Source organism: Acanthochromis polyacanthus, chromosome 11, assembly GCF_021347895.1.
Source record: "Acanthochromis polyacanthus isolate Apoly-LR-REF ecotype Palm Island chromosome 11, KAUST_Apoly_ChrSc, whole genome shotgun sequence".
NCBI lineage: Eukaryota > Metazoa > Chordata > Actinopteri > Pomacentridae > Acanthochromis > Acanthochromis polyacanthus.
Window position 1 is genome coordinate 39,130,569 of NC_067123.1, and position 26,673 is coordinate 39,157,241.

Genomic DNA, 26,673 nt, shown 5'->3' on the forward strand with positions numbered 1-26,673 from the left:
CACAGTGTAGTGATTAATCATTTCTACCTGCCCTACTTACTCCACTGATTTGTTGCAGGAGCACTGGGAGCTGCGTATCATTGCACAAGCAGACTATTTCAGAGGAGATGGTGGCCAAAATAAACTCATGACTAAATCACCAATCAAACACTAAAGGAGAGAATTTTCCCTTAACACTAAAGCTTCTCTAGAGTGAGCACTTACATAATGCCTTTTAACCTTCACTAAGTTCTACAAAGCTCTTTACAGTATGTTTCTCATTCACACACATGCTTACACACTAATTGAAGCTCGCCTGCTATCAGGAACAACTTGGGTTTAAGTGTCTTTCGCAGGACACTTGTGACATGTGGAGGAGTTCTTGGGTTACTTAAAAACAACGATCGCTGCTCACAGCTGTCTCCTTCCATGTAAACGGTGTGGCGTTTACTTTAAACAACAATAAAGCTGACGTACGCCTGGATAGCTTCGGTGACTGAGCCGATCTGGTTGACTTTGAGCAGCAGGCAGTTGCATGCTCGTTCCTCGGCCGCCTTCTCTATCCTCTTAGGGTTGGTCACCGTCAGGTCGTCACCCACAACCTGGATCCCCACCTGGGCCGTCAGACGGGACCAGGCCTCCCAGTCGTCCTGGTCGAATGGGTCCTCGATGGACACCACTGGGAAGGAGGGAGGAGAGAGAAATGTTGTTGAGGAAGAACTGTCATCTTGTTCCTTTAACCCTTTGATGCACAACATGGGTCAAAAGTGACCCATAATCAAGGGAAAATGGGCGTCTCTTGACCCATGTTGTGCATCAAAGGGTTGAACCAGGAGAAGGCAAAGTTTAGGAGTGCACAGTGCCACATGGAGTGATTAATCAAAGTGAAAAATTATACCGGTCAGCTCTTAGATAACACAAAACATGAAGTGCATGGAGGTGGTGAAGCATTCTAGCCATAAAGGAAGAGGCCCAAACTAGAGGATTCATTGGTTTAACCCCCTGAATCCTCAAACCTTGTGTTTGCTCTATCCACAGTAAAAAAACTAAAACATACTCTTGTTTAAGCATTGTGGATTAGCTGTAGTACCTGGTTGTGCCACCAGGGGAGGCCTTGTACTGTTTCTTATTGAAGTGACCAGCGGAAACGGACAAGTAGAGAACATTGTTGGGTTTCAGCCAGTAAAGGGGCACAATGACAAAGTCTTCTGTTACAGTTCATGACATTCAACCAGCGCACATCTCCTAGATCAAACTGGAACTGACTAGGATGGCATTCTTATATTGCTGTGGGTTTTGTAACAACAACCTCTGTGGCCCAGATTGTCCATCTGTGGCAAAAAACAGTGATATCATATGTTAGGTTTGTGCTGATACTGGATAGGTAAAAGCTGCCTTAACTGGCCCTGATCCCATCGGAAGATCTTGATCGAGTCGTCTCCAGTCTACAGTAGAGTCAAAATTTTCACAAGGAGGTACCTGGTTTACGATGCCCTCGACCTACGGTGTTTCATCGTTACGTCAGAACTGGTTCAGTGGAACTAGTTGGCGAGCAGAGCGGCGCTATAAGATGGCTTCGTTTACATTTGCCTCCACATTGGATTATGCTACATTCACTAACTTCATTATGGCTCCCAAGCATAAGTCAGACTTACAGTTTACATTTTCGGTGGTATTTTCTTCAGAGTTGTGTTTCAATGTGAGCTAATGACTGTTTTCATTACTGTAGTTGTACAACTTTGTAACTGATCGATACTGTGATGCATGTAACGGCTTTGTTTACATTTTCATCGGAGTTCCAACTTACGGCAAAAATCGACTTACGTCACACGGTAGGAACAGAACTCCCTGTACTGAATGCAACTGTGGACACTTGAAAAATGTTGGACATGGTGATTCCAGTAAATAATCGAAGAAATTCAACTTTAATTTGATTGTTCTACGATATATGGTAGTTATCGGAGTCTAAACAAGCCATGAGAGGATGAGGATCAGAGCACTTTGGCCTGAAGTTCTACAATTAGATCAGGTGAAAATGTCGCCTCGGTACATGTTTTATGTTTTATGTCACTCTTGACTGACTGGAATGTTTTTTGTTTTTTGATGAAGCTCATAAATTAAATCTTAAATTTTAAAGACATAATAGAAGCACATGCAAGACTCCCATCCATCTGAGACGTCACACTGCTTCATTACTGAACCATCTTGACTCCATCCCTGCTGAGACTTACAAAGAAATGTGCTTCTAAAATGTACAAACTAGATCAACTAACAGAACCAAGGTATTCCACCTGGGTAGTTGTTGACGAAGCCCTGGTAGATATCGGCCAGCTCCTCTCCACTGATGTGTCGCTCTGGATCTGGTGGCGACTTGAAGTCCAGGTCATATTTCCCGTCGCGGTAGAACTCTGAGGCGGCCACGTCCATCCCGACCACCACCTTGTCCGTGAATCCGGCCTTCTCTATGGCCGTCTGCAGCAGATCCAGAGCTGTAAGAAATGGAGGATGTCCTCAGGTTTAGCTTCTCAGACTCCAGAGAGGCCTCTAACTGTTAGAGATGTGGGCCTGCAGACAGAAGGCTGAAAAACCTCCAGCTCAGGAAATGATTTCTGCTGACTGAAGCTAACGACTGTTTTAATTGTGCAAATTATACTTTCACATTTAATTGCCTCTTTTTTTAAAAGACCAATCGAGCATGTCTAAGGACCTGCAGTAGAAGCAAATGAATTCACCTAAATCACACAAGATATCGGCGGTGATATCGATCAGTTACGGAGGATCTGAGGCGATCATCTCCTCGCTTCTCCTCACCTTCGCTGTTCTCCAGAATGTTGGGAGCAAATCCTCCCTCGTCTCCCACGTTGGTGGCGTCTTGGCCATACTTCTCCTGAATCACGCCCTTCAGTGTGTGGTAAAGCTCAGCTCCTATCCTCAACGCCTCCCTGGAAGACAGGATGAATGCTGGCTCATTCAAAACATAGCACAGTTTCATATTGGACTGTTTACAGCTTCACGTTATTTGTCCTGAACGATGAAAAGCAAAGTACAAAGTAAAGTGTTTTAACCTTCTGAACCCCAAACCCACCGCTCTTTTCTTTTCTTTTTTTAATTGCCAGAATTACATCGTTTATCAGCTAGAAACTGTAAAATCGTAAATAATAGCTGAATTTTTTTTTTACATGTGTAATAAAATGTAACTCTATCTAAGCTTAAATTTTGGATTGGGCCATCAAAATCACTTTATTCTACACGTCTCTCCAAAAAATTTGCAAAAAATGGAGAGGATGCTCTAAATGGATTCTGTAAAATACAAAAAACTGCATTATTTGACACAAGCATGAAGACTTTAGTGACTCGGCTGCCGCCAACAGTCATGTGAGAAACATTCAGATAAATAAGACAAACTCTCACTTGAAAGATTCGGCTCCAACAGGCAGAACCATGAACTCCTGCATGGCCAGTTTGTTTCCTGCATGAGACCCTCCGTTTATCACATTGAAAGCCTGAAGAAGAAACAATGGAAGAGTTTAATGAAACCCTGAACATTGTTATTAAATATTAGTATAGATTTGCAGTGAGATCTGACATCATTATATAAAGCATTGCCTCTTTAAAGAAATAAAAAATATTGACATGATTAATATCCTTTTTTTTGCTGTAAAAATAGTCATTTCCATAACATCATTTTGCAGGGATGCTGTGCAGAAGCAGTCAGAGGTGAATGTGCAGCGTTATTTTTCTTACAGGAACCGGCAGCACCAGCTCTGTGTTTCCGGCCAGGTCGGCTATGTGGCGGTACAGGGGGGTGTCTTTTTCTGCTGCGCCGGCCTTACAGATGGCCAGAGACACTCCCAGGATGGCGTTGGCCCCAAACTGAGCTGTTTGAAGACAGCGTTCATGTCAACATTCACTCCACGATGAATCAACATTTTACAGTTGTAATGAAAAAAACAAGAAGTGCATACAATATAGAATAGACGTGAGTAAAACCCTGTGGAATATCACTTAAATATTATATCATTTGTCACCTGTAAATAACTGCATTATTTCTAAGTTGAACAATGAAGCACTTCGACTAAATTATAAATAAATAAAAATATAAATAAATATTTATATGTTTACAAGAAGATTTTTCACATGGAAATGTCGTCCTTTTAAGGCATCATTTTTTTCTGAACTTATTGTTGCTGCTTAAATTAATGACATTAAAAGCATATTAAAAAGATAAAAATGTTTAAAAAATAAGGAAATAAATGTGTAAATATGAAGAAAAATAAATAAAAGAATAAACCAAAAAATCAGTTAAAAAATAAAGACAGAAATGTGTAAATATGAAGAGGAACAAATAAAAAAAAGTCCAAAAAATATGGAAATATAAAGGTAAATCCTGTCTTTGCTTTTTCCTTTCCCTCCTCTTTTCCTGTTGTTCCTTTTTGTCATTGCTTTTTCCTTTTGCGATTTTTTATTCCTCTTTATATTTACACATTTCCTAATTTTTTTTATAGATTTTTTATTTATTCCTCTTTATATTTACACATTTATTTACTTTTTAAAAACTGATTTTTTATTTATTCTTCTTTATATTTACACATTTATTTCCTCATTTTTAACAGATTTTTTTTCATTTTTAAATTTATTCCTCTGTATACTTACACATTTATTTCCTTACTTTTTGACAGATTTTTAAAGTTATTCCTCTGCATATTTACACATTTATTTCCTTATTTTTAATAGATTTATCTTTTATTATGGCACTCCTGTGATTCCATACATTCTGCTCGGTATCCGTCTAGTTTCTTTTTATTCCCGTTATAAAATGAGTAATATTCAACCAGATTGAAGAAGGCTGACCAACATGTAAAAATAAAGAAAAATGTTATCTTTGTTTATATTTGTAACTCTCCAAACATACTGCCATACTGCTTGTACAGAAAGTGAATTCAAATCGTCTTCCAACACATTAAGCTGTAGTTTATTCTGACAGCTAATAAATAGTTTTCCTGCTCCGGCCGAAATAATTTCTCCTGCCAGAACTTCATCCAGGGCTGCTTACTGCCTGATATGAGCAGTCAACATGATTATAGAATAAAATAAATGAGCGCTGCATTTATTTATGGAGGACGTGAGTTTGGGTTGGTCGTGCCAAAACAATCTGTCTGCTCTGCCTCGTTCCCGTCTGGATTTATGCCTCTGCAAAGCACCTTTGATGTAAACATTATTAAAATGTGTGTGACTTCACAGGAGTGGATGCGGAGCTGCAGGTTTCCGTCTGATGATGAGCCGTTAGTCATTTCAACCGTTCTGACTCACATTTGTTTTCTGTGCCGTCCATCTCGATCATCATGTTGTCCAACTTCTCCTGCTCCACCACGCTGATGCCCTGCACACACAAACAGAACAAATGTACAGCATCACCTCCAGCTCTCAGTTTTTATGTCAGATGTCCGCTGAGCAGCACACATCACGTTAGTTAGTCTGCAAAACATATTAGAGCTTTAATTTAACCACCTGAACCTCAAAATCTGCAGAAATCACCAAAATTACAAGATTTTTTCAGAGCTAGAATCTGTAGAATCAGCATTAACTGTCAGATTTTCAACTTTTTACAGTCTTTGAACCAGTGAGCTGCTGACGAAATCTCAGTTTGTATCGATATTTCATTGCTTTAACCAGATTCTGCAAAAAACAGAAAATTCTGCATGCTTTGCCACAACCAGGAAGCCATCACTGACTCAGCTGAGAGCAACAGTCACAGAACAAAAATTCATGGATTTTTCAACTGAACTGCAGGCTGTGTTTTCAGAGTGGAAAGTAAACACTGATGGAAACACGAAGAACACAAACGACTTCTGGGGAAAAAAAAGTAAATTTACAAAGCTCACCGAGGGAGAGAGAAAAATCCATTCTACCAATGATACCAAACATGACATATTTTAAAGCAGCTGCACACGAAAATGTACTTTTTAGTTTATTCTTCTGCTTTTTTTCAAATTGTGACTGCACTCAAAGTGTTCATTGTCCTGGCAGCTTTTTATTTTCATTTTATTTCCAAAAGAAGATGGAGTAATTCTGTCCTTTAGGCCGAAACAAAAAGAGGAAAAAATGTAACGTCGACTTTCAGAGCCACAAAAATATAAGAGAATGTCACATTTTTATCTGTCTGGTGAAGAATAGAAGTAAAGTCTTAATGCAGATGGTGGAAATCTAGGTTTTTGTTTGACTTTTTTCATTGCTTTCTATCGTTTGTTTGCTGTTGACTGCTACTACCCTCTTATGTGAGACTAGAGGCGCACACAGACGAGTTAACGTTGTATGAAACCACATGATGCTGTTTGAAAGAGAGGTTTTCTCGGGGTAAAGTCACAGCACGGTGTGGGATGAAACGTCCATGACTGTCAATCAGCTTGATTTTTATTTGCTGCTTTATTAGATTTAGGAAAATCTCATGGATTCGGGTTACAAAGCAAAATGTTTGAAGCATCTCCTCCATTTTCTCGGTTGCCGTGGTGACGAGTCCCGCTCCATCTGATACGTCATTGGTTGATTGAAAAGGAGCAACAGCGAAGAAACAGAATAAATGGCAAAGTTATGTTGATTAGAAACGTGTTACATTCTGCTGAACGGAATTTGGCAGAAAATATGTTTCGGAGCCTCATTTTCTTGTTTTATATTGTTTCAAGTCAGAATTTGGATAAAAGCGGCTTCATTTCTAAAGCATTCTGTTCGTTATGACGCCACTCACATTCAGGAGCTTTGCTGCTTTTCCCCGCCTGACGACATTTACCCATGCTGCACTGCTGCAGATATCTGAATCGTTCTACTCTTAGACACATCTCCTTCACTCTTTTGCTTTCCTCTCGTGGACACATTCTTCTCATCTTCGCTCAGACTCTCTCTCTCCTCCACCGAGTCGGCTCTGTTTCTGCCTCCACAGCTGTGACAGATGTGCGAGGCGTCTGCATATTCATTGACTGGTTCCGCACGCAGCGACACCTCCGGTACCGTTTAGTTCACGTCCCGACTCTAAAGTATTAATGACTGACAAACTGATTCAGGCTGACTGAGGAGGAACGCCAACATGATGAACAGGAGTCGCTGCAGCCGAGTGAAGCTCAGATAGAAACAAGAATTAATTAAAAAACAATTAAGCCAAATGTTGCCACAAACAGACTCACAAATCCAAACTAGTGTCATCCATCATTGATTGTTCTTTGTTTCGCTCCTAGTAAAAGTTACACAAACTAGAAGATGATTAACAGCTGCAGCTGCAACAGTGGAAAAAGTACCAATGGGTTCATCTATAACTGAGAGACTTTTGAGGTCCATAGTGTACATCTAGCAATATGTTTTGTCTGTGTAGGTTCTCATTCATCCAGGTCATGGTTATCCAAAGTAGTTTAAATCAATCCACTGGACTTAAAGAAAGTTCCTTGAAGACGTTTCACCTCTCATCCAAGAGGCTTCTTCAGTTCTGGTGGTGGTTGGTGTTGCCTCAGCTTTTAAACCTCTGTGAGGTGTGTCCAGGACTATTATTCCAACGACCGATACCAAAACTCATCTGACTACTCAACGATGGTCGTTGTGAGTATCGGTGGGGGTCGTTGAAACGCACAGATGTCACTGAGCCCTCGTGTGCTAATGGTGGTCATTAGCATGAGTCTGCTGAGTCGTTCTTTTGGGGAGTTTTGAAAGGACCTGATTGTAAATCGGCGAAAGATGATGTCGCAGACCACCCCCCCCGTTCAGAGATGGCTTCTCTACTTTGACATAGATGGCTTCTTTCACTCCTCTCTCAAACCATCTGTCCTCCCTGTCCAAAATCTGAACATTGGTGTCCTGAAACGAGTGTCCTTCTTCCTTAAGGTGAAGGAAGACTGCCGAATCCTGTCCTGAGGAACTGGCTCTCCTGTGTTGAGCCGTCTAATATGTTTTATGTTCATGAAGATGATCACAGACGATAAATAATTGTTTTGGTGACTTACAGAGGCTATGAGGGCCGGACCCAGAGTGTCATTGATATGTCCGACTGCCTTCAAAACACCTGAAACACACAAAGAAAGAAGAAAAAACAAACAGAGGAGTGTCAGAAAAACGTGCAGCAGCTTTGATCTATAAAGTAATTTAAGGCTCGTATTGCCAATACTTAATTAAATGCATGTCTGCAAGATTAGAACTCGGTTTAATGTATGATTGCGGGACTTTTTGTATCATAGTTGACAGGTTTCGCCGTGATATGAATGAATCCAGCTTTAAGTTCCTGTTTGATGTGTATCTGTGTGTTCAGCTGGTCCGTCTTCGTACCTTTGCCCTTGTAGCGGCTCTTGTCTCCATCTCGGAGCTCCAGAGCCTCATAGATTCCTGTAGATGCTCCACTGGGCACCGCAGCCCTGAACAAACCTGAAACACACACAGAGAATATCAATATATACCACAATTAATAATAAGCAAACCAATGAACAGCTCATGCAGGCTGTTCCTCAATAGACTGTTAAACCCCAAAGGAAGGTACGTTGTTGTTGTTGTTGCTAAAATGACACCATTTAGCAGCCAGAAAATTTGTAGACATGATCATAATCAACATAAAAACCTTTTTTTTTTTTAACGTTTAATAAAAATATATGCAGATATATCCCATGCACTTCAAAAATCCCTCAATTATAGATTGACCCGGGAAAGTTTTGAGTCATTGTGGACAATTTTCTTGTCATTTTCAACAAATTTTATGTCAGTTTGAATCATTTTTGTGTCTTTGGGTTAATTTTCAAGTCATTTAGGACAAAAACTCCGTAAATATGGATAATTTTGAATTCATTTTGGACAATTTTCTTGTCATTTTGGACAATTTTCTTGTCATTTTCACCAAGTTTTATATCAGCTTGAATCGTTTCTCAATATTTTGTATCTTTTTTTTTTTTTTTTGTCATTGGGTTATTTTTCAAGTCACTTAGGACAAATTTTGTGTCATTCTGGACTAAATTTCCATAATTTTGAATCATTTTCAAGTCATTTTGGCCACGTATCTTGTCATTTTCAACAAGTTTTATGTCAGTTTGGAACGCTTCTCATCATTTTGGATCATTTTTGTGTCTTTAGGTTAATTTTCAAGTCATTTAGGACAAATTTCATGTAATTCTGGACTAATTTTCTGTAATTATGGGTACTTTTGAAGTCATTTTGGACAATTTCTTGTCATTTCCAACATGTTTTATGTCAGCTTGGATCCTTTCTGGTCAGTTTGAATCATTTTTGTGTCTTTGGGTTACTTTTCAATTCATTTAGGACAAAAATTCCCTAAATATGGATCATTTTGAATTCATTTTGGACAATTTTCTTGTAATTTTCACCAAGTTTTGTGTCAGCTTCAATCGTTTCTCAACATTTTGCATCATTTTTTGTCATTGGGTTATTTTTTAAGTCACTTAGGACAAATTTCATGTCATTCTGGACTAAATTTCCATAATTATGGATCATTTTCAAGTCATTTAGGACAAATTTCATGTAATTCTGGACTAATTTTCTGTAATTTTGGATACTTTTGAAGTCATTTTGGACAATTTATTCTCATTTCCAACAGGATTTATGTCAGCTTGGATCATTTCTGGTCATTTTGGATCATTTTTGTGTCTTTGGGATAATTTTCAAGTCATTTAGGACAAATTTCATGTCAATATATAATCAACTTAGCTGACACTTTAGTGATATCCAGTTATGTTTATTAATAAGTGATTGTTTCCATAATAAAGACATGATCATACTGAACATAAAAACATTAAGTTTCTTATTTTTAATAAAACCTCAGAAGTCCCTCAGTTACATATTGGCCCCGTTGATGTGGATGAAGGTCAGCTGAAGGTCGTTTGATGACAGCAGAGATGCCGTCTAACTGCTGAGCTCTCATCTCGCTTTTTGCCAACTTTCTGACATAATGAGTGAGAGCAGGCGCTCCGGTGCTGGAGATTACGTTATTTCCTTCCGCTGATATTCGCTGACATGCTCGCTGGTGGTCACCTTTTTCCGTGTGAAGGTCCACCTCCACAGTGGGATTTCCTCGGGAGTCCAAGATCTCCCTGGCAACGATGCTGACGATGGACATCCTGAGAGGCACAGAGAGGGAGAAAAAGAGGCCAGGATTAGCTGCCGCACACTGATATCACACACCGAAACTGTGTCAGCTCCACACTGAAGAGGAAAAGAAACGGAAAGAACGATCTCATGGGAAAAAAGATCTATTTTTACACCGAGCACACACGCAACGACCTGTCAGGGGAGACGACAAACAACATCAGATTCTCAGTGAAAATCAAAGCTGGCCACAAACAGAAACACTGCAGCTCCTCAGCTGCTTCTGGAGGTTAAATAATGCATTGGTTCATCTATACTCTCATCCAGACTGAAATCTATCACGATTCTCTCTTTTTCTAGGATGATATTCTTTCATTTTTTATTGTCGATAAAAGCAGCGAGGCATCGATCCCTCTGCTAGTGCTCTATTCTCCTGCAGCACCGAGTCCTTCTGCTGCCTGAAAACTATTAAACACGTCAATGAGCCGCTCTGCTGACATGTTCCTTTATCACTACAAACACAAGCACACCTTCCTGCTGCCCCAAATACTCACCAGAGCACCAAATGTGGATTAATCCGCCTCTGAAAATAGTCCCTGATGAAAGCAACAGTAAGTAAAAACTACAACTTCCAGTGAAGGTGCATCTTGAATCCACGAACTCCTCACCTGAGCTGAAAAACTAGAAAATATTCAGTATTTATTTAATATCCTTTACTTTCTAAAAGCTTCTTTATGTCATACTGAACCCTCCTGTTGTCCTCACTTACAGACACGAAAAAAATTTCTGTAAAAAAAAATCCCAAAACTCAGCAAAATATTCCCCAAATTTATAAAAAAAAATTGCAAAATCTTCAGGAAGAAAATTCCAAGAATCCCTTAAAAGTTTCAGTTAAAAATTTTATTTTTAAAAAAAATCATCAAATTTGACAAGAAATCAAAATTTAAAAAAAAAATGTAAATATTTTTTTAAAAATTAATAAAAGTCTTCCAAAAAAACTAACCAAAATCCATCTGATTTCGTTGGATTTTGGTTCATTTTTTCCCCCGAATGTTTTTAAAGAAACATTTTTTTTTAGCATTTCTTTTTGTACCAGAAAATGTTTAAAAATTTCCTGAAAATGTTGAAAATGTAGAAGTCTCACTGTGAAAATGTATTTTTTTCTACATTTTCAAACTTTAAAACGGGTCAAACTGACCTGCATAACAACAGGAGGGTCAATGGCGACATTCTGCACCCGTTAAGAGCCGTAAAACTCAATTATCTGTCTTCCTTATGTCACAAATCACTGAATCAAATTAATATTGAGTTAAAGGAAGTCTAGCATCTCGTTTCCTTTTGCATTCACCACCCAGGCACACAATTCTGTCTGTTCCACAAATAAACCAGGTTAAAAATGGTTAGAACTCTATAAAAAGCTGCTCTTGCTGCTGTTTCTGTGACTCTGCAGAAATTAGACACAGTTACCAACACTGAGCTGCATGTGCACATTAATGAGAATTTTATTTGCAAAATTTAATGCAATCTTATGTGCAGAAGCAAAATTATTGCACTGAATCATTGCTCTGCTATTTCTAAGCATCATCATCAAGTTTTTTTTACATTTTCTAAGTTGGCAGGTCTCACTTTTTTCAATAAATGAAGACAAAACTAGATAAGGGTTTTGACCTTGCTCCTGCTTTGACAAACAGTGTTGGTTTCTGCTGCTGCTGTTTACTGCTACTGCTTTGTCCCAGGAGAGGAAAGGCGGAAAATCGTGCAGCTCTAATGCAGGAAAGACGCACCCCAACACTCTGAACCACAGCAAATGTACCGACACGTACATCCAGTTAAAAACCGCCGACAGCGCCGTTTAATATAATATTTTACTTCACTTAAACTGCTGTTTTTCACAGTTACAGCTTGTGAATGACTTACACAAAACTGCACCATAAAAATGGAACTAATCTGTAATTGAACTGATTTTTTTCCCTCTCTTTTTGTGTAGATTTTTTCCACGTTTCCTACATTAAAATCCCAATAAAATGGACTGAAAATGACCAAAAAAGAAACAAAATGAGCACAAAGACACAAAAAACAACCGCCAAAATGCACAAAATGACCAAAAAACGACATAAAACGACCACAGAAATACACAAAATGACCCAATGAGACACATAATTATCATATTAAGATACAAAATGATGAGAGAGACACAAAATAACTACACAAAGTTGCAAAATGACCACAGAACACCTAAAATTATACAAATGGACTGAAAAATGCACAAAATAACCACAAAAAGGCCTAAAATGCCCACAAAACAGTCTGAAAATGATCAAAAAATAAACAAAATGAGCATACTGTAAAGACACACAAAACAAACACGAAAATACACGACATGACCACAAAATGACACGAAATGACCACAAAAAACACAAAATGACTCAGTGAGACAGATGATTATCAAATAAAGACACAAAATGACGAGAGACAAAAAAATAACTACAAAAAATTGCAAAATGAGCAGAGAAACACCTAAAATTACCACAAACAGACTGAAATAGCCACAAAAATGCTCAAAATGACCACAAAACGGACTGAAAATTATCAAAAAATAAATAAAAAAGGCCTTAAAGACACACAAAACAAGCACGAAAATACACGACATGACCACAGAATGACACAAAATGACCACAGAAAAACACAAACTGACTCAATGAGACACATAATTATCATGTTAAGACACAAAATGACGAGAGACGAATAAAATAACTACAAAAAATTACAAAATGAGCACAAAAACACCTAAAATTACCACAAACAGACTGAAAACAGCCACAAAAATGCTCAAAATGACCACAAAACGGACTGAAAACGACCATCTTTGATGATGCATTTTAAATTTCTGGATCAATCTACACAAATCCAACCTCCATCATATCAAACCTCCGTCCTCCTGCTGTTTCTGTCCTCTGTGGGTGTTTCCCCTCTTCCCCCTCTTGATATTCCAGACACACAGCTCTGGAACTGCACTGATACGTCAGAAAGGCCTTTTCTACGTCCCCGTCTCCTACTGTATGAATACTTTATCGATCTGTGAGCTAAATCTGGATCGCCGCTCGCTGCCAGAAACCAGGAGCTGAAAGCATTTTTTCTAAACGCTCTGACAGGAAGATGGAGCTCCACAGAAAACCTGTCCACTCCTTCTTTTACCTGCACTTAAAAGCCCATTTGTCAAAGCAGCGTTATCATCCATCTAATGCATGAAACACCTCCTGGAATTAAACCAGAGGAGGAAGAGCACTTTAGAGGTTACAGCGATTCATTAGGGATGGAGCAGAATTTACCTCTGAAACCCCCCCAAAAATCCACAATTCATCAGAACAGAAACTGTAAAAACTTTTAAAATCTGTTCCAGTTGTGTTCTAAGTCTCTCTACTTCTGGTCGTGGTTGTGCTGTTTCCATAGAGGACTTTATATTGCGGTGAAAAATGAGCCCACGGTGAGTAAAAATGTAACAGGAGCAAAGATACCAGAAACTGCCCGGAGTTCAGAGGACTACTGATGGATCAGCTCCACTAACATGTGCCTGAACGTTCACGTCACGTCTCCCTCCTGATGAACACTGAAGGTTTAGAAAAACAGGAGTCTTGTGCATCGATTCCTACAGAATCTTCCACGACTCTACCTTAGCTACAATGCTAATATTAGCAGCAGTAGACAGTGTTTCATATGCTCTGAAACTGTGCAAAAAATGACAAACTGTTATTATATCCTCTCTCAATTGTGAATAACTAGCTTTCTTCTTATAAAAGATTGGATAAGCTTTCATAAAATAAAAAATAAAGGGGCGTGTTGTCTCATTTAGAGCCTGTCTTAATGCATGTTTGTCGACTAGAAGATTGTTTATGTCTGACGGCGTTTTATCTGGATCGTCTGCAGGTTTCAGGATGTTGTTTGATTTATTTGTGCAGCTAAGAGACGGAAGCTTTTCATCCTTTGAACTTATTATGGTCAGGTTTGTTGTGTCTCAGTCCTGGACTTTATTTGCAGCCTGAAAGTTTTAATGTAAAAGCAAACAGAAACATCTAATTTACAGCTAATGTTGCACTGCCGCTGTAAGACGGAGGTCATTTCTGGTTGCTTTCCTTTCGATTCTCATGACTGAATTTCAGTTTAAATGAAGCAGGTAATACACAATCATTTCACAACACGTTTTAATTATTTTGCCCCTCTGATTTCCATTTTAATCACTTCTTCTGCCCTTCTTCTCTCACATCGCTTCATTCTCTGTTGTTCCTAAATGCATTAAATCCATGATTCCTTATTAAGGGAGACTATAATACATAAAAATCTCAAATTTGTGAACTTTTTTCTCTTATTTCCATCTTTTATGCTCTTGGTCAGTGCAACGCCCAACTCCCAGCCTGGATATGTTCACATTTATTAACATTTAAATTAAAAATTATGTCACCTAGAACTAATGCTGTTCTTATTTGTTCTTTTCACGTCATAACTGATGTTGTTTGGTATTTATTTCCTCTCTGATTACACCCTGTGCTCCTTCCCTCTCATCCTCTGGGACATAAATTCCCCTTTATGACGCTTTTAACCTGATGCAAAGTCACATTACTCCTCCATCATAAAGCGCACGATTCTATTTCCGCTCGTTCTCTCAGAAGCTCTGAACCTTGCTCCTCTCGCCGACGGTTGATCACAGCCTTGACAACCTACAAATTTCTGCTTATTCAGTTCTTCCTCTGGTTGTAAGTCACAGGGGATAAAAGCGTCAGCAGAAATGTGTAAAACGTATAAACGGTGCTCAGCATAAGAAACGGCAGATAAGGTGCCAGCAGCAGCATCACTCATGGGGCAAAGTGGACTGATGTGTGGGTGGTTTTCTCTGCTGGCTTCTATTCATTTTATGGCTTTTTCTTTTCTTTTTTGGTGCTGTTTGGAAGCCCCACCCTGCAGTACTGCAGAGGTTTGTTCCTCCAAAGGGTGGAGTAGCAGCAGGAGACACCTGCACAGCAACTCTGACATTTCAAATTTCCATTTAATGCAACCAGATGAAGTGAAACTGGGCTGAATGTCGCCTTGTAGACTAAATGTTTGGCCTGAAAAGTCGCATCAATACATGCACAGAATCTTCCAGGAGACTGCAAATATGAACAACATCTGCTCGAGGACGTTTCACTCGTAGTTTTTGCACGTTATCACCTTCTACAGTTTGCAATTTGAAGCAGGTTCACTAAAATCACCCTGGAAACTTCATTTTCCATCCTCTCAGACAGTAAATCCACTGAGATATTCGACTATGAAGCGTGAATTCACAGCAGCAGCAGCAGACTGTGTCTCTGTGCTATCATCCATCTCGTATCCATTAACACACGTTTCAGATCTGCCACCACCTCGCTGAGATCATCTCGTAGCTCTCCTCTCCATCGCCTCTCCTTCCCCGTCGGTGTGTCTCTCGCCCGATGCTGTTTGTGCTGCGCGTTACGTAACTCTACAGCAGCAGCAGCAGCAGCAGCAGCAGAGAGGAGGACACCATGAACGCACCACACCTACCAGAGACTGCAGTGCTCAGCAGAAAACACACCAGCGCCGAACAAAACACGAGTGGGCGAGCCAGGGACGGGGTGAATGAGGGAGATGGAGAGAGAGAGAGGAATGAGGGCACGACGGGAAAGAGAACAGGGAGAAATATATCAGCTCAAATAAAGGATGGAGGGACGAAGAGCAAGAAAGACAGACGAGGAAAGATCCAGTGGAAAAATGATATGTAAAGATAGAAAGAAGGGATAAGGAGAGAAACGCGAGCAAGAAGAAGAGAATGGACCATATTCTGGATTCAGTTTTACAGGCAGGATGTGGACCTCCTGTTGTGTTTCAATTAAACATGTTTTGATCTTTATTGCACTAAAGAATAAAGAGAAATGTCAGTTTGTTTTCTCTCTAGAACAGGGGTGTCCAACATGAGGCCCGTGGTCCAAAAGTGGTCCTCCAGAGGGTCCAATCCCTCAAAGTGGAAAAATTACAGAGAAGACATTAACTGCAGATTGTAAATTAGTAAAAGTATAAATTTTGAATAATTTCTAGACCATGACAAGTTGTTTGGATCAGAAAGTAAAATACTAGATTGTTCATTGTTCTTTTGTCATTTTGTGTGTCATTTTTGTAATATTTTGTTGTTTTTGTTGGTTTTTTTTTGTCTGACTTTTGTCGTTTATCTCGTTTTTGTCGTTTTGTGTTTCCTTTTTGTCTTGCTTGTGTTGTTTGTCTATTTTTTTGTTGCTTTGTGACTTTCTTGTTGAATTTTTTGCCCCTTTTTTGCTTTGTTACGTGCCGTTTGTCTAATTTTGGTCATTTTCTTTCTTCTTTTGTCATTTTGTGTCTCATTTCTGGAATATTTCCTTAAATTTTTTGTCTTTTTTTTGTCTGATTTCTTTTTGTTGTTGTTTGTCTCACATTTTTGTTGTTTGTGTCATTTGTCCATTCTGTCTCTTTTTTGTTTCATGTCTGTCTCATTTGTTTTGTCATTTTGTTTCTTGCTTTTGACGTTTTGTGTTTCCTTTATGCACATTTTCTCACCCTTGGTCAGAAATGCTCCGTTTTAGCTCCTGTCTCTTTAAGGCCTCGTTATGACATCATTCTGCTCTGATTGGTCAGCTGACAGAAGCCAGGTAACACTGGCTAGTAGCCCATATCTCCAGTTCAAGTGAGGAAATAATCCTTAATCTTTGTTTCAGGGCCAGACTGGCAAACCTGTGACACGCTGATGCTCTTCAAATTAGGTAAGCAGCAGTGTTTACTGCGTCTCTCTGGTACCTGTGCACTCTCCACACCCAACAAAAGGGATCTGAAATTACTTAAAATTTGTCCAAAATGAGACAAAAATGTACAATACTGATGTGAAGCTTGTCCAGAATGACTCAAAAATTGTTCTCGATGCCAAAAAAAATGCCCAGAATACCAAGGAAATTTCTAAATGTGTCCAAAATTACTCAGAATGGCAAAAATAGTGTCGAAAAATAGCTTTAAACTTGCAGTCCTTTTACATGCCCAAAAAAAGCTGCTTCATAAGACACTCAATGGGCTCTTTAAGAATCTTCAAAACACCATAAAGCCAGTTTTATAGCCTACTTTCCACACTTCCTGTGACGACATAAAGGCCCATGTGATGTGTGTTTTGTCATCCGTGAGGCTCTGTGTGACGACCACACGACAGTAATGTGCAGAATTCTCCAATCAGACTCCCACAGAATGGAAAACTAGCATATTAGTACCAACAACCATTTGTCTGTGATGTTTGCAGCAGCTGTGGCTGCATCTGTAAGTGAATTTAGTCAAGACTTGATGCCCACTGTGGTTCTAAATGCTGTGAAAGCCACAGATATCAGCTGCTGTTGTGATAGTCACTAGTGGTGTACGATACTGCAAGGTTTGGTATCGATCCAATACCAAGTAAATACAGGGCCACGATCACTGATACCAATACTGTATAATATAATAATATTTTTTTCAGAAGTTACTAGGTATAGAACAAAGGTTTGGTGCTGTATGTGGTCGTCCACATCTGGAATGAAGATGGGGGCAGTTTAGTCAATATTTGTGCAATATTTCTGTTACCAAAACAGGAAATACTCTTTTAAGATGCATTTTTACATGAATTTTTTTGCACTAAGTCACTTTGTAACGATGAATTTAAAAAAAAAATCCCGCCTATGATTATTGTCTTTGATAATAAAGACGCTGTTGATTCGTCGTGCTGTCGCATTTGGGAGCAAAACGGCACTATAGCTGCCGTGTTTTCTGACATTCTGGTTATGTACATGACTATTCCGTGTGATGTAAGTTAATCAGGATGATTCTGCTGACGTCTGAATGGTTGTGAGCGTGCAGACTGTCTGCACAGCAACTGAACCGACAGCAGCTTAAAACTAATGTTTGTTATGAGAAGAGATTGCATGGAGAGATTCTCTCTCATCCACACCTTATAACTGATCACATCAGAGCTGGAGCTGAAGTAGTTGCTTCAGGACTTTGGTGATGATTTGACTTGTACATGATTCCTATCAGTGGTGCCCAGTGGGAAGCTCTAAACTCTCCAGATAGCCTGTGTTGTGTCCAACCGCTGTACCCAGCAGCTGTGCTCTGCAGCCTTTCATAAACACCCACAGAGCCCTGATTGTCATTCTGTGTTCAGCATGAAGGCCATTGCACCCCACCAAGATGTATTTACTGCAGTGTGAATGGAACCGCATGTGCATCAACTTTTAAAGTTGATCATGCAGAAACCATGATGTGGCCTTTAGTCAGTACAGCCTGCTGGTAAAGGACACAACAAAAAGCTGGTAAAGTGACCATTAACAAAGGTTATTTTATCAAGCAAAAGCAAACAAAAAGTACTGTGGAGATTTTTTTCTTCTTGTGCTCACAATAATTCACATTTTTAGGAGCCCTTGCTTGGACTTTGGACATTTGTAGAAAACAAAAAGCAAATTTTTTGTACACATTTGTTTGTTTTCCTGAACTAATGATTCACCCCATATAGATTTACAGTCATTGTGATGCAAAGTGCTCTCAAACCTAGAGATGTCTGATATTTTTGCCAATAACCGATATGCCGATATTGTCCAGCTCTCAATTTCCGATTCCAATATTAACCGATGTATGCAGGCTTGGAAATAATTCCAAACCACAGACGTATTGTTAGTCAGGCACAGCTTGTTACTGCAGCCACACGACTAGTTTGCACACTTCACGACGCAGTTTGATGATGTCATCATGTGTGCGTTGGCAAAATCCTGGTATTATTTTATTGGTTTCCACAATTGGAAAAAAAAAAAGGATAACAATAATGATAGATGTTATTTTTTTATGCCAATGTCAGGCCAATATTATCGGACATTCCTAGATGAAAGTGATTTCTCGGACACAAATAGAATTATTTTTTTTCCATATAAAATTTAATAAATTGCCAGAAAACAAATATCTGTCATGATTATCTCAATTTAATAAAAAGAACACAATCCAAACTATTTCTGAATCAGCTCATTTTATTATTGTTTAGCTCATTAGAAGGTGGTTGGTGTTAAATCTGGACAGCTATTTAGTTGATATTTTAGTCATATCCAGTCATTTTTTATAAAGAAGTGATTGTTTCCATCATAAATAATTACAGAATTTGCAGCCACATGACTTGTTTACACGCTTCACGATGCAGTTTTATGATGTCATCAGTTGCGCGCCCACAAACGCTGGCAAAATTCAGGCATTATTTTAACAGTTTATATATAAAAGTAAACTTCATTTAGAGCAAGTCTTACAACAGAAAAAAGAATGAATTTCACATTTTATCAGAACACTTTTATAGCAAAAAAATCCAGGCATGATTTTATTGGTTTTTTCATGATAGACAAAAAAAATGCTATCAATATTGACCAATATTACATTTTTATGCCAATATCGGCCCGAGAATATCGGCCCACCGATATTCTCCGTCATCCTTACTAAAAAAGAAAATCTGTAAAATTAAATTTCATAGAGCTATTTAGCGCAAATCATACAACGGAGAAGAAGAAAAAGAATGAGTTTCACAATTTATCCCAACACTTTTATAGTAAAAATGACATAATTCTGTAATATACGAGACGATTGGTGGTTGGTTGGGGATGGAGCGATGAGCGATGAAATGTGGACTTAGACATATGCAGAGAGAAAAAAAGGCAGAGAGACGTAGAGAACGGCCAGGAGGAAGGAGAGACGGAGGGAGCGATGAAGGACGAAATGGAGAGTGAGTGGAAACGAGGCAGAGGATAAAGAGACGGAGATAAATAATTAAATGACCCTGTTTGGCTGGAGGAGAGAGCAGGAATGGAGGGATGAGGAAGAGGAAGAACAGAAGACTGATTGTGGCTCGTATGGCGAAAACACACACACACATTAGAACACACACAAACGAGGCAGTAGATCAGTCTCACACATATGCAGCGCTGCGTCCACACATGTAGCTTCAGCTCGTAATCATAACGAGTGCTGTGACACGCATACTTAGCGTCCACCCACACGGCGCACAGGCTGCTGAGGATGCAGATATCAAACCCACACACACACACACACACACAAAAACAGACAATAATCAAGATCACACAAACACAGACTCAGCCATTTTCAAAGAAATCAGAGCAATAAGGGACAGATTTTTCTTCCAGTGGTAAAGCAGCAGTAAAAGACACATTAGCAGAGCAGTAAAGACTGACTGCATACATAAACAAACACAGTCTGACACCCGCTTAGCAGGAAACAGATGAAGGAAAATCATAAACACACACTCCACGACAATGAAAATGTCACAAACACACACAACCGATCGATCGCTTCAATTCCACGAAGAGTCACCCTGAACCTGAGCTTGATTAGCTTAACCCTGACCTGAAGCAGAGTCACCTAATGTTTCATGATGTACTTTAAACACACATCTGTGCAGTGATTCGCTAAGAATGCACGATACTGGATTTTTGCAGAAATCCAATATACCGATATCTTTCTGTCTGATTTCTGGTATATTTTTTATCATTTCTACCTAAACCAAGTCTCTCCTGTAGCAGAATAAGCACATTATTTAGCCTATTTTTAGCAAGCCAGATGCACTAATGCACATAATTACTGGACAAAATATGGAAACACCACATTTGCCTTTACTGATTGATATCACGGTGCATCTGAATCAGACAAACAGATGCAGCTGCTGTATATGGATTCCAAACCATCATGTTTTCATCCAAATGTAGCACAAATTTTAACCAGATTTCAATAAAATTAGCAAAAAAAAAACCCGTTTCCATTCTGTTTACTGAGATGCAAAAGTGAGTAGCATGAATTCATCAGTTTCATTAAACCACGATTCATGAAATGTGGAGTTTCTGTTTCATCTTTATTGTCGTTTATCAACCTGTTTTTCTTGCTTTTTAAAAAAAAATATCAGCCTTTTGAGACCTGAGCTTTGGCTGGGCTTGCACTTTAGATTTCTTCTAGTTATTTGGGATAAGGAGCAACCAATAGACATAATAAATGTAGAAAATCTAATGTGTGATAATTGTGTTTCTTATATTTTTATATTTATGTTATATGTAATATTTTATTTCCATTGTTGTTATAATTATTGTTGGTAATATTAAAATTTTTTATTGTTATTATTATTTTTTTATTATTTTCATTTTTATGAACAATATAATCTCTTTGGGGAAAAAATGTCCACATATGTGGACATCAGGTCCTAAGAGGTTAATATAAAACGTTATCAATTTTACCTGAAAAAAATTATAAGAACTTTTTTGTAATACTGTCTAACGATTACAATTTGCAGTCAGAATAATTACAGGGTTGCTGTGGATTAATTTCTATTAATCATGATTAAATATCATTAATTTTTAATTGATATTAGTTGCGTTTCATTTTGCATCATGAGCAAATAGACTCAAGTAATAAGAAAATATATATATATTAGGGCTGTCAAAATTAACACTTTAATGCAGCTTAATCCATCATCATGATTAATCTGATTAAAAATGTGAACGCAATCAATGCATCTGCAGCAGATAGGCTCAAGATCCCTGAAATTAAACTTCTATAATTAATAGTTTTGTGGTGTCTTGATCTTAAATTTGTATTTTATAAAACATTTTAGGGTCCTAACCTTAATATTGAAATTGATCAGGCAATTTTGTTTTCTATATAACACTTTACGTCAGTCAGATAAATTTATACGATATAATTTGTTGGGTGTTTTGAGTCATTCTACGTTGCAGATGGGTTCACTGCATTAAAATTTTGAATCAGATTAATCATGATTATGGATTAATCTGCGTTAATGTGTTAATTTTGACAGCCCTACTTTTTTGCAAAATATGAATTTAAAAAAAATTGTTCAACAAATTACCATAAAAACTATTAAAGAGTTCAAATTTAAACACGCATATTGACTGTGAGATATATTATATTCAGCAAAACACAGCAGCAAACATATATTCTCATGTGTGGCAGCAATTTATCATGCACTAAATAATACACTAATTTCACTGCAAGTCATGATAATGACAATAAGGATATTCTGTACTCAGAGTAAATACTTTTCTATATATCATCCTGCTGCCACATAAACAAACACGTACACACTGCATCGCGTGTCTCTCTGACAAACACACACACAAACAACACATCCCTGCCCCGCCATCAAACACAAGCACACACTTGATATAGCAAGGACTCGGCCGTAATTGACTGCAGGATCCCATCGCACACACACACACACACACACACACACACACACACACACAATATTTCTGCAGCCAAGACTCACATGAACAAACACACATACACTTGACTGCCATTTTGCAAAAAAATCGGATGAAATACATGCAGTACACAAACACACACACATGCGTGCACACACACACACTGAATGCTCTTACACACACAATATTTCTGCAGCCACACAAACAAACCATTCCTCCTCGAGCACACACCTAAAATTGCACTATGCACACACATATCTGCTGCTGCTGCTGCCAACACACACACATCATTTCCTTCCCCCTTTCACACCTACGCGCGCGCACACACACACACACACACACACACACACACACACACACACACACACACACACACACACACACACACACACACACACACACACACACACACAGAGTTTTGACAGCCACATTCACACACACACAGTAACACCCACAACATATGCAGACAAATCCACACACATGTATGAATTCCTGTCTCCTCTCTTGCTCACACATGAAAACCATTTTTCTAAAAATGCATGAAGCAAACACACACACACACACACACACACACACACACACACACACACACACACACACACACACACACACACACACGCAGCATCCCTCCTTCATCCTCCAGGCAACACACAGATCAATGATGCAAAAACACGACACCTTGCTGAGCAGACGAACAGAGGAAGAGAGGGTTTCCTGCCTTTACCTGCCGCCTGTGTGTGTCCTGCCTTCCTCAGCCACCGAGAAAATACTGGAGAGGCAGAGCACCGGGAAAGAGAGAGAGGAAAACAGGAGGGGAGGAGGAGGGGTGAGGGATGTGTGACAGAGGGGGGAGGGGAGATGACTCAGAGGGAGGAAGAGGAGGGCTAATTAAAAAGGAGGAGATGGACGGAGGGGTGGGATGAAGAGATAAGGACGGGGTGCAGAGGCTCGCTGCCCGACGGAGAGGAGAAGCAGAAATAAGCGAGAGGAGGACCGGTTTCTCTGTTTGCGTGTCTCCCTGTGATGGTGTGGTGCTGCAGTGGGGTTCAGTGGATGTATATTCAGTTACATAATGCATCCTCCTCCAACACACTCTCACCCATGAGGACGCTCGGCGTGCTGCTCTCTGGGCGTTTGCTCATCTTTTGCCGATACCGTCACATTTTGGGGGATTCGCCTCTTTTTTGAAATCCCGATCGCTCAGTTTTAGGGTGACTTGAGGTTAGATTAGAGTTAATGCAGCAGCAGAAACTCCATCTGAAAGCTAAAGAGGCCTCTGAATGATTGATGCAGCAGGGAGTGGTGGACCAACCCGTCATCTACTTTTAAACACCTTTAACTTTACTGCTTGTATGAAGCTTAAATGGGCTTAAATCTGAGTCTTTTTCGCTGGTTTTAAAGACAGCCTGCGGTTAAAAATCCAGTTTTGTAGCTTGGTAACATGTCCAGATGGGGCTTTATCTGCTAGAAGAGGCATTATGAGTGAATTAAGTGAACCGCACCATGGCTGAGTGTTTCTGTCTTGAATCCACGGTGTACAGATGACAGCCTCAAAAACATGAATGGGCTTCATTACTCCAATATATGCAGTACATTCCAAAACATTGGTGCTGGTGTGCTGAGCTGCAAGATACACTGCCCTGCCAACAACAAAGTCACATACTGACATTTTGTTGGACAATGTAGCCGCAAGGGGACACGAGCCAGTGTCTTATTGTGCCAGTCCCAAGCCCGGATAAATACAGAGGGTTGTGTCAGGAAGGGCATCCGATGTAAAACTTTGGCCAAATCAAACATGCAAATCAAATGTATGACTTCCATACTGGATCGGTCGAGGTGCGGGTTAACAATGACCGCCATCGGTGCTGTCGACCTACAGGGTGCCGGTGGAAAATGGACGACTGTTGGTAGAAGAAGGAGGGGAGGAAGGTGTGTTCGTAGGAAGAGAGAGAAGAGGAACACCAAGAGTCTAGGACTGAGAGTAGGGACTTTGAATGTTGGAACTAGGACAGGAAAAGGTAGAGAGCTGGTTGACATGATGCAGAGGAGGAAGGTGGACATACTGTGTGTCCAGGAGACCAGATGGAAAGGTAGTAAAGCTAGAAGTTTAGGAGCAGGGTTCAAGTTGTTATATGATGGTGTAGATAGGAAGATAAATGGAGTAGGAGTTATCTTGAAGGAGGAATTTGTTAGGAATGTCCTGGAGGTAAAAAGAGTGTCAGATCGAGTGATGAGCCTGAAGCTAGAAATCGAAGGTGTGATGTTCAATGTTGTTAGTGGGTATGCTCCACAGGTAGGATGTGAGCTGGAGGAGAAGGAGAAATTCTGGTTGGACCTTGATGAAGTGATGCAGAGCATCCCTAGAAGTGAGAGAGTTGTCATTGGTGCAGACTTCAATGGACATGTTGGTGCAGGAAACAGAGATGATGAGGAGGTCATTGGCAGGTTTGGTATCCAGGAGAGGAACGCAGAAGGACAGATGGTGGTTGACTTTGCAAAAAGGATGGAAATGGCTGTAGTGAAGAGTGTTGTATGACTTTCAGGAAAGAGTTGAGGCAGACTTTGGATGGTCAGGAGGTGCTTCCAGATGACTGGACAACTACAGCAAATGTGATCAGGGAGACAGGTCAGAGAGTACTTGGTGTGTCATCTGGAAGGAAAGGAGATAAGGAGACTTGGTGGTGGAATGAGGAGGTGCAGGAGTGGATCCAGAGAAAGAGGTTAGCTAAGAAGAAGTGGGACACTGAGAGGACTGAAGAGAGTAGACAGGAGTACAGGGAGATGCAGCGTAAGGTGAAAGTAGAGGTGGCAAAGGCCAAACAAGGGGCTTACAATGACTTGTATGCTAGGTTGGACAGTAAGGAGGGAGAGACTGACCTGTATAGGTTGGAAAGGCAGAGAGACAGAGATGGGAAGGACGTGCAGCAGGTTAGGGTGATAAAGGATAAGGATGGAAGTGTGTTGACAGGTGCCAATAGTGTGATGGGAAGATGGAAAGGGTACTTTGAAGAGTTGATGAATGAGGAAAATGAGAGAGAACAAAGAGTAGAAGAGGTGACTGTTGTGGACCTGGAAGTAGCAAAGATTAGTAAGGATGAAGTGAGGAGGGCATTGAAGAGGATGAAGAGTGGAAAGGCACTTGGTCCTGATGATATACCTGTGGAGGTATGGAAGTGTCTCGGAGAGGTAGCAGTAGAGTTTCTGACTGGGCTGTTCAACAGGATCTTAGAGAGTGAGAAGATGCCCGAGGAATGTAGGAGAAGTGTGCTGGTGCCCATCTTTAAGACCAAGGGAGATGTGCAGAGTTGTGGCAACTACAGAGGAATAAAGCTGATGAGCCACACGATGAAGCTATGGGAAAGAGTAGTTGAAGCTAGACTAAGGGCAGAGGTGAACATCTGTGAGCAGCAGTATGGTTTCATGCCAAGAAAGAGTACAACAGATGCAATATTTGCTTTGAGGATGTTGATAGAGAAGTACAGAGAAGGTCAGAAGGAGCTGCATTGTGTCTTTGTAGATCTGGAGAAAACTTATGACAGGGTGCCCAGAGAGGAACTGTGGTTTTGTATGAGGAAGTCTGGAGTGGCAGAGAAGTATGTTAGAGTGGTGCAGGACATGTATGAGGACTGTAAGACAGTGGTGAGGTGTGCTGTAGGAGTAACAGAGGAGTTCAAGGTGGAGGTGGGACTACATCAGGGATCAGCTCTGAGCCCCTTCTTGTTTGCTGTGGTGATGGACAGGATGACAGACGAGGTTAGACAGGAGTCTCCATGGACTATGAGCAGGGAACAGGTGGAGGAGAAGCTAGAGGCGTGGAGGTTTGCCCTGGAAAGGAGAGGAATGAAGGTTAGCCGCAGCAAGACGGAGTATCTGTGTGTGAATGAGAGGGACCCAAGTGGAAGAGTGAGGTTACAGGGAGAAGAGATCAAGAAGGTGGAGGATTTTAAGTACTTCGGGTCAACAGTCCAGAGCAATGGAGAGTGTGGAAAAGAGGTGAAGAAGCGTGTACAGGCAGGCTGGAACGGCTGGAGAAAAGTGTCAGGTGTGATGTGTGATAGAAGAGTTTCAGCTAAAATGAAAGGAAAGGTTTACAAAACTGTGGTGAGACCAGCCATGTTGTTTGGTCTGGAGACAGTGTCCCTGAGAAAAGACAAGAGGCAGAGCTGTAATGTATTTGCAAATTTACTTCTAGTGGTGGTTGAATAACATGTAAAGTTGCTGTACTTTCATCATAATAGCTACACAGCTCTGCTAATAGGATTGATGCTGATTTGTTACATCTGTTCTAACTGGCATAAGCTAATGGGTCTTGAAAATATATGATGATGTATTGATGTTAAAAATGCCAGAA

General features: G+C 39.9%; 1 protein-coding gene across 2 annotated transcripts in view; it reads right to left on the minus strand.

Moving 5' to 3' along the window:
- eno2 (enolase 2) overlaps positions 1-23,356 on the minus strand; it is a 31,794-nt gene extending 8,438 nt beyond the window's left edge. Inside the window, exons 1-10 of one of the 2 annotated variants that reach the window (XM_022208947.2) lie at positions 23,047-23,356; positions 9,988-10,073; positions 8,281-8,376; positions 7,962-8,020; positions 5,290-5,359; positions 3,724-3,857; positions 3,391-3,482; positions 2,791-2,921; positions 2,271-2,468; positions 457-658 (exon numbers count right to left, since the gene is read on the minus strand). In XM_022208947.2, coding sequence (XP_022064639.1) covers positions 457-658; positions 2,271-2,468; positions 2,791-2,921; positions 3,391-3,482; positions 3,724-3,857; positions 5,290-5,359; positions 7,962-8,020; positions 8,281-8,376; positions 9,988-10,072 — 1,067 coding nt within the window. In that variant the 5' untranslated portion in view covers position 10,073; positions 23,047-23,356. Of the gene's footprint in view, positions 1-456; positions 659-2,270; positions 2,469-2,790; positions 2,922-3,390; positions 3,483-3,723; positions 3,858-5,289; positions 5,360-7,961; positions 8,021-8,280; positions 8,377-9,987; positions 10,074-23,000 lie in introns of both variants that reach the window. The other variant, XM_022208948.2, reaches the window with a different exon arrangement.
- Between the last annotated feature and the right edge of the window lie 3,317 nt (positions 23,357-26,673).